Source organism: Ischnura elegans, chromosome 6, assembly GCF_921293095.1.
Source record: "Ischnura elegans chromosome 6, ioIscEleg1.1, whole genome shotgun sequence".
NCBI lineage: Eukaryota > Metazoa > Arthropoda > Insecta > Odonata > Coenagrionidae > Ischnura > Ischnura elegans.
In genome coordinates, this window is record NC_060251.1 from 34,995,429 (window position 1) to 35,004,792 (window position 9,364).

The following is a 9,364-nucleotide window of genomic DNA, read 5'->3' on the forward strand; positions in this document are numbered from 1 at the left end:
GCGACCGATAAATGCGCTATTAACACTGCGTCGTGAATAACGGGTGCAGTGGGCTTCCCGCTTCCGTCATAACGGTCACCGGGACAATAATTACGACAATGCCGCCAAGTTCAGCATCCTCTAAGGGAGTCGCCACCAACAGTCTGCGGTGAAGAGGACGATTGTTAACATGTGCCTTAGAGCATGGAGCATAATTTCTATTTGTGGAACACGGATTTGTCGCATCTGTAATAGGACTTGATAATTTTCTTGGCCAGGGTTGAATGACACGCAGCGCACAGTGGCCCGCAGGGGCGAGGTGGCCTTGAAGAAGGAGATAACCCCATCAAGTATGCCAGAAACCAAATTACTAACGACTTAGTCCGGGGTGAACTCTACCCTCATCTCTCCCTACCAACTCTCAGGTTGAGGCGATGAGTGAGTGAGAGCATGCCCAAGATAAGCGTTGTCGTAGTGGTTATTTGATACATACACTTGGCCTAAAACTCCTTAAGCTCTTATTCTAGGGTTAAAAATCACTGTTGAACTTTAATTTTACTTTTCGTCGTAACTTGTCTTCCTTCCCTCTGCAGAATTCTTATTATGAATGTAGAAATGAAGGCATGAGTGGGTGAACCAGATAAAAACTAGAGGTGAAGTTTCGAGAAAAATAAGAAAAAAATAATGGTTCTTGCACTCGGTGAGTAGAACATAAGCTTTCTAACTGCTGGATTTATTGTTAGAAGGAACTTATTCCTGAAGCCGAAGGGGCCCAGTCAGGGGCGGCCTGGGGTTACCAGGGGCCCTCGGCTTGGGCTCACGATGGGGCCTCAAATGAACATGTGTATGTTCATGTGCTCCCCTTAAGGGGGGAGTCGGTGGTTCTCCCCCGGAAAATTTTAGGAAATTAAATGCCTGGGAATAGATTTTGACGCTATTCTGGCTACTATAAACCAGATAAAAGTTAATAACATAATTGCACTTTCGTCAGAAAAATACTATGAAAAGTGAAAATTTTACATCTAAAAAAATTCAGTAGCGTACTATGGTTCTATTTTATGTATTATTTAGTAAATTAGTTCCTGAAAACTGCGCTGAAATCTAAAAAAAAATCAAATACAAAATTTCAGAATAACTCCTCCAAAAAAGGATTAGTTACTATTTTATCATATGACAATTTTATTTTAATTACTTTTTTATATAATATAATAATACTGAGTATGCATACAGTGTAAAGTAGAATGAAATGAAAACGTAGGATTTTTTAATTGCAAAAAAGACTTTGGTTCCAGTAATTTGAGTCTATTTTTTCATTTCACCTCACACGAGCATTGTGTGGGCCCCCTAAGCCATCGGTGATTGCCGACCGGCCAACATGGCCAGACCGCCCCTGGGACGAGTCATGAACCTTGAGGAGCCCTCTCCAATAGTTTCCTTCATCAAAGAAAACGAAAGGCATAGATTACGATTTGTTAACCACGATTAATTGTGTATCCATAATTTACAAATTATTTGGTTTTAGAAATCCCAGTTTAGACGAATGGTAATGGTCAATTTTAACCTCATTTTGAAAAGGCCAGATTTGCGCCCATGCGATGCCACTCCACGTAACGTCACAGGGACCTAGTTTCTACACGAGAGGATAGGAGTTTTACATTGTCTGAGATTACCAATGCATGCATGAGGCACAGAGCTCAGGGAAACATCTATTAATAGTCATCTATTAAAATTGCCTATTGGAAAGTTTCCTTCGTTTGATAGGGTTTGAATAATCCTTACTAAAACCAAGCACTACCTGCTAGCAGCCTGCATGATAGCGGCGCCCAAAGCCTCGCACGAAGGTGGCCTCACACGGCGGCAGCCGGAACTAGAATGACGTCACACTGGCTATTCCCAACATTCATACTTGGCCGACGCGTTTTCGCGCGCTTGAAAATGTTCACTTTTCATTTAATCGCGAACAATAGATATCGTTATTTGAAAATCTAAAATCGCGAAATACGTACTTCAGGAGTAATAATCTTTCGATTTAGGCAATTAAAAAATAATAGGAAACCACCCTATCTTGCAATTCCTGTACGGCTCCGCCAACGGCGAGAATATCCTCTTAGATCTCTCATTCTAATAAGAGATCTTCATTGTCAGGGTCATTTAGGATTAAGGAATGACACCGGTGTATTATTTAGCGACGGAGTCCTAATTGAAACTCCACCGATACATACGAGTACATAGTCCGTTCCCGAAGCACTAAGCGTACACAAGAGGGATGCATGTGGAATTCGAACGGTCAACACGAATTAACGCCCCCATTCGTCAAGCGGCGAAGCGGGGATCGACATATCCCATAAGCTTCCAAACAGGAAAACACTAGATTGAAACGCGAACATATCTACTGGAAGCCAAGGGTAAATGCTATTTGGACGTTTCCAAAAATTACGTTCGCGGATAATCCCACCTTGGAGGCGAAAGGGCTGGGAAAAGTACACAATCCAGCCTGATCAGGAATCTCACCCAGTGATGTGTCGCGGGAAAATAACCAATGAAAATTAACGTAAATTTTTATCATGTAAAGAGTATTTCAAGGAGGAATAGGTGGGATGAATGTTAATGAAATTAGTTTCCGCCCTCAAAATTTGCTCAAATCGGGAATATGTTCCAAAAATAGGTCCGTTTCCCCTGCAACTGGTATGCTCGAGAAATATCATTGGAATTGGAATGTGAGGTTTCGCAGGATTAAATAATTCACGTTGACTAGTGAGTTAAAAACGAAATATTATTTCCACATATGGTTTGATTTTTGCATGAATGAAAAGACCTACTGTAGTTAGCCAAAAGTTAGGCAAAGTTTTGTCACATAACTTTAATACATTTTGTAAAACTTATTTTTTATTTTAAGAGTGAGTTATTGCCTTCGCTTCATCTGTGAAAATTATTCTAGTATAATAATGTACGCGTTCACCCAGATATTACACGACAGTTAATTATGATGGAATTTGAAAACAAAGAGACTCGTATATTTCCGTTTTTCGATCCAACGCCCACTACTCGAGCCATTCGCGACGAACAGTAGAATGGCTTTACCCTTACGTAAATTAGTCGATGACCTCACTCACTCATTCCTGGGAATCACCTCGTCTCCACTATTCCTTGGACACGCACATTAATGTTACTGCCCTCAGATCTTCAATTGAGGTCTGATTCAATGAGACCATTATATCCGGTAATTTTATTAGGTGCCCAACTAAGTTCTCGCTGCTTGTCAACAGATGGCTCTAGCAGTGATTACGGTCGATTTTGACCTATCGGAAACGTCGCGAATCAAACTTGGACATTTGGTAAACAAACCGCTCGACAACAATGGCGAGTTTTTTTAGCGTCATGTCCTTATTGTTGCGTGAAAATGTCCGCGTTTGTGCCAGGTAACCGTCATTTGCGGGGAGTATTTATTTTCTTCTTTCATTAGAAGAAAACAGAGGCTGAAGTGCATCGAGAGCTCCAAAAAGTTTACGGAGATGCTGCTCTAAGTGAAACAACGCGCCGTGATAGCTTCCGTCGCTTCAAAGACGGTCATTCCAATGCTAACGTGAAGGAAAGCCAAAAACGTTCGAAGACGCAGAATTGGAGGCATTGCTCGATGAAGATCAGTACCAAACTCAAGAAGAGCTTGCTTATGCGTTAGGAGTTACCCACCAATCCATTTCCAAGCGATTGGGTGCGATGGGATTTATGCAAAAGTAAAGAACTTGGATTCCTTATGATTCTAAGTGAGTCTACATCATGACAACGCTCGACCCCGCGTTGCAAAACCCGTTAAAACCTACCTTTAAGCACTCAAATGGGAAGTCCTGAACCCCCCCCCCCCCACTGTATTCCCCAGATATTACACCGTTCGATTATTACTTGTTCTGTTACATGGTACATGGTCTGACTGATCTGCAGTTGCGCTCATACGAAGACACCAAAAAATGGTATGATTCGTGGGCAGCCTCAAAAAATGAACACTTTTACCCTTACGGTATTGGCTTCTGCCACATTGATGGGGAAAAGTTGTATATAGCGATGGACAATAATTTGAATGATTCATTTATAACCATTTTTTCACAATGAAGTTTTATTTTCATTAAAACAATCAGCGAGAACTTAGATGCGCACCTAATATTTGTAATTATTTTTGGAGTCAACCTAGTTCAAGGTTAAAGCTAAAATTCATGTTTGCATTCACACTCAGGTCATTTTTTTAAATCTAAAAGTATGTATTCCTCTTTTAAAATTCTTCTTTCTACCTCCATGCATGGCATCCATAAAACCCAAATATTTCTCTACTTCCCTGTTTAACTTGTATGCTACTCATATAGGAGAAGCAGTAATTCTTTGATTCACTATAAGAAATTTTGTTCACAACAGATTTTCTGGGAGTCAAAATTTTGGAAGGCTGGGGGCAAAGTAGGGTAGAATTTCTGTTTTTTGTTAACTCAATTCCTATCTTATAGCCTCTCTAGTTGCAAATTAGTGATGTAGCATAAATCATTGGTTGTCTACGCAAATTATTAAGAAATAAAATGTGGTAAATATGTCACATTTAAAACTCCATATGAGAACCAGAACTGGAATTTAATCATATTGACAGTCACTAGTTGGATGCGTTGGGATTTATGCAAAAGCAAGGAACTTGGATTCCTTATGATTCTAAGTGAGTGTCTACAGTATGGCAACGCTCGACCCCGCGTTGCAAAACCCCGTAAAACCTACCTGTAAACGCTCAAATGGGAAGTCCTGACTACCCCCCCCCCCCCCCCCGCTGTATTCCCCAAAAAAAGTTGTAGATAGCGATGGACAATAATTTGAATGGTTCATTTATAACCATTTTTCACGATAAGGTCGTTTTGACTTTTTGATTTTCGTTCAAAAAACAGCGGGAAATTAGTTGGGCACCTAATACAAAAATAATAAAGTTCTAACATCGCTTTTATTCCTCCTATCGGCAGCAAAAGAAACTGGAGGCGTGCATCATGAAGGACGTCCGTGAGAGGTATGCATTGGCACGCGGCGTCGACTCTGACGAGGAGGACGGTGGTAGCAGCTCTGAGGAGGAAGAGGAGGAGCCACACACGCTGAGGAGGTCCATGTCGTCCAAGAAGAGGCGCGGAGGAAGCCGAAGGGGCCGAGTCATGAACCCTGAGGAACCCTCACCGATCGAGGGAGCCGTCTTCGACTTCCTGTACGGCCCCGCCGACGGAGACGATATCCTCTCCGATATGCCATTCTAATAAATCCCCATAGCCACGAGGTGACACGATTTTGTGTTCCGGAAAAGAAAGACATTGAATCGGTGAAACGTCCCGAAACTTCTGGGGTTGATCCATCTCATCCGTAAGGAAAAACACATGGCAAAACGTCATGGACAAAATGAACTCGTGAGACGCAAATAGTTAATGGTTTAGTCCATTTCACCCATACTAAAAAAAACCCTAACTCATAAAACTGTTAAATGAAAAATATAAGTTCTTCTATCGCTTTTGTTAGCAGACCTATCCATCAAAGAATGTTTCAGAAACAAAAAAAAATGGTAGGGACAATTGACTTGCATCTTAGAAAATAAGTCATCCGGCATCAATTAATTTATGGCTGCACGAATTTGAAAGCATTGGTATATAAAAAATATGAAAGTTAATATCCTAAAGTAATCCTCAACTCTGTGGGATAACCATATCTTAATATTTTTCGAAGAACATACCAAGGAAAAGGAATATTTAATTTGCACCAAATTACTTTGAAACATAGAAGAGTTGCTCTCACCTGTGAATTTAATTCCTCGGACTAAGGAATTAAAATGCAAAATAGGATAACCATTTCATTCATATTCCAAAGATGTATTTTAAAGTCGCAAAATTATTTTCAAAATCAAATACAATTTTCCCGCGAATTTCAAAACGGAAATCTATCTTGGAAACTTTTGTAACTACGCCCACAATATTTACTGAAGGAGAAACCGATTTTAATTCACAGCTACACGACGGAAAGCAAGCTTCATCCATTAAATTACATTTGAGGTTACTTTTTTCCTCCAACTAAAATAAGCGCCACCAGCTAGGACTGCAGTAAATGGACCAAACGACAGTTCTTAAACCATTTCCTCGCTTCCTTTTGTCAAGACCAAGAACCAGGGAGACAGGCAATGTCACGGTGATCTAATCCGAAGTGCTCACCACGGAAAATAAGACGTGACCTTTTCCTTCTTTTCTCTGGACGACCCCCTGACTGGTACGCTTTTGATACCGGCAGGTTCATCTTCAAAGATTCTCCCGAGCGTGCCCGTGTTGTATTTTTTTCTCTTTTTTTTAATCCTTGGTGTTGGGGACTTCAAAGGGTTCGTATAGGGTGTGGGAAATCCCGTACACGGATTTATTCCCAACGCGGCGATATTCTCCGACAGGCTGAGGATATCCTCGCGCTGGGACCTGGAGATTCGTACGGGTCAAGAGGACTTCTCACGCGACGCGCGAGTGCGCAGAGATTTTTCCAATTTTCTTCGATATTGCTTTTCGCTGCCACCTCACGGGAAGGGCCGGATGAAGAACAGTTAGTGGAACAAACGATTTAATACCAACTCAGGCGTCTATTTACTCGGCTGATATTGCACGTCTTCCCGGTGTGTTTTTTCATGGCTAAAAAAACCATCAGTAAGTTATCCCCCGAGTAATATATAGGACACGAAAATTGAGACGTTCTCATCAAACTGATTTACCCACCGAAAGATCACGCTTTTTGAACACGTCTTAGTACTAAAATATCTCGAGTAATTCGAAGAAACTTTTTCCACATATCAAAATATTCATCTCGTTTTTTGCTAGTTATAAGAAATCACATCTATCAATATGTTGCCATGATTGAGAGGCCATAAAATCCAACAAAAAGTTTATACAACAGGAGTTTTCCGCGTCAGAGAAAGCGTAAACTCGTCTTTAACTATCCTTTCATGAGTCACAAAACGAAGATGATTGTCGATCTGTAGCAATATTTCAATAACGTTTAGCAATGACTCTCTTCGTGAATTTTAAATCCAAATATTTTGAAAATAATCCAAAGGTAATTATGATGGCGTGTATTTCTTAAATACTGGCATGGTCGGTGAAGCGGACAGTAGTCACATATGATATGATATACTGCAGGCGTTTAGATCGACTTGGATTTTCAAAATATTATCCGGGATAATGTACTCATCTCTGCTATTATTTAAATTGGTGAATAATCGTTTTGGAAGTGCCCGATTCTCATTACAGTTTTGTGTAATCAATGACGCCTGAGAATGAATACGGGGGTGAAATAATAAGCAAAGCAAAATCGAAGAAAAATATCCATTTTCTAAAATAAATCGGCACGGCATAATCATCCTAGCCAGTCCGAGGACCCACGGACAGAATTCATCATAAAATGCTTCCCTCAAACTGCTGGGAAATTATATGATACTTAACATAACACATTTATATTATAAGTGTCATAGCAATGCTTCACTTAATGTGACAAAGACACCATTTTTTTCCTTACCTTCATTTAATAATCATTGAGGTATTAATTTTATAGCCTCATTTCGCATGTGTGCGATGTAAAGGCATAACTTTGTGAAACATTGCAATAAAAGGTATCATTCTCATATCATTGTCAACAAAAATCACTGTATTTAAGCAATTTTTATAGAAATAAATTTTTAAAAAATATTTCATTGCATTTTTTGTCCGAAGTACTTGAAGACCTACAGGCATGTAGCCTCCTGAGCAGTAGAGTAAGAAAAGGAGTTGATCACATCCTTGTTTCGAAGCCGAGGAGAAATTATTGGAATGATTTTCAATTGACCTTGTCGTCTGATGGACATCCATTTTTAACACTTTTACAGTCCATTAATTACGCCGAAGAATTTTTAACGTTGCACACTATTTGTTGATCGAGACTAAAATGTTAATTTCCAAGAAAACAGTGATATGAGTTTGTGAAATGCACTAACTTAACTTTGGTAGAATCGGACTCAGCATTTTTTGTCATTATTACTTATATGCCTAGTAAGTGTAACCAATCATTTAAAATATAAATATTGCTTTATTTGACTCCGTCCTCAAAGACATTGGAACCAATGCAGCCAATTACTTTAGGTTTATTCAAGCTCCGTACGAAAATGGCTCTCCTAAGGTATAAACCACTCTTCCAAGCTTTGCACAGGCTCTAAGTTCCGTCTTGAAAGAAAGTTAGCTCAATGATCAAAATTATAATTTCCACTGATAATCAAAGTATATTCTCTATAGATACAAGTAATATCATAACCACAAAAACGCATAACAAACATTGATAACTTTCTTGCTATATAATCGGAGGCTCGATGTTAATTTCAATCTTTAAAAGGAAGTTTCCTCCAAAAAAATCTGTTCAATGACAACTCCTGCACAAGGGCGTACCCAGGGTAAAAGTCAGGGGGGGGGTCAAGCCATGGTTGTTCAAGTTGTAGGTAAGATTCAAGTATGGGCAGGTGAATGAAATCAACATTTTAAGGATACTGTAACAGCTCTTCATTAGTTTTTAAAATTATTTGCTTGAAAAAATATTATTTTCCTTATGGACATTTGCAATTTTTGCTTCTAGAGGGGGGCAGCTGCCCCCTCCTGCCCCTCGCAGAGTACGCCCATACTCCTGCATCTTAAAATTGTAAATTGCAGTCAAGGTCACCACATGACCTCATTGAGCTGGTCTAAGGCAAAGAACATCTGCAGTCCCTCTCTGTAATCAATTCTTCCACGCAATCACCGGGGAAGGGCCACTCACTTCGGCCGGGAACCTAGGAATATCCTCCGACCTCTTCTGTTTTCCTTCTCTACGGGCCTGAATTAGAGTAATTAGTTTTTAAAATCGGTGAACAATTCCTTTAACTTGACTCACCAACTAGGCTCAGCACAAGGCCTTAACATTACCTACAATAAAAGAATTCCTCTTGAGTAGTCCATGGAAACCTATTTTAATTGGTAGAATACTTTAATAATTATAATGATAATAATAAGTCTAGTAGTTGCAGATTCAGGGGGGGTCTTAACGATATTTTATCCAATTTTAAATATATTAATTAGTTAATAGTTTTATCGTTTTTGTGTCCTTAAATATCTAAAAGTTTTCAATTTAATTTGTTTTGAAAAATAAAAATGAAATTGCGTGCTCCAAATTTCGTAAAAAATGGGTAATTTAAAAATCTTTTACACCGGATTATGCCCCTCACTCCCTCATTCCATACTCGCAAACCCAGATTGCCGGCCTCGGTGGCGCCGGGGTAAAGTCTCCGACTACTAATCTTGAGGTCGCGGGTTCGAATCCCGCCAGGGTGGCTTGACTACCATCCAGGGCATGGATG

The 9,364-nt window shown here is 39.8% G+C and overlaps 1 protein-coding gene across 1 annotated transcript in view; it reads left to right on the forward strand.

Moving 5' to 3' along the window:
- LOC124160692 overlaps positions 1-7,633 on the forward strand; it is a 176,598-nt gene extending 168,965 nt beyond the window's left edge. Inside the window, exon 9 of the mRNA XM_046536668.1 lies at positions 4,965-7,633. Within this exon, the coding sequence (XP_046392624.1) occupies positions 4,965-5,246 (282 nt within the window). The 3' untranslated portion in view covers positions 5,247-7,633. The remainder of the gene's footprint in view (positions 1-4,964) is intronic.
- Positions 7,634-9,364: the final 1,731 nt, after the last annotated feature.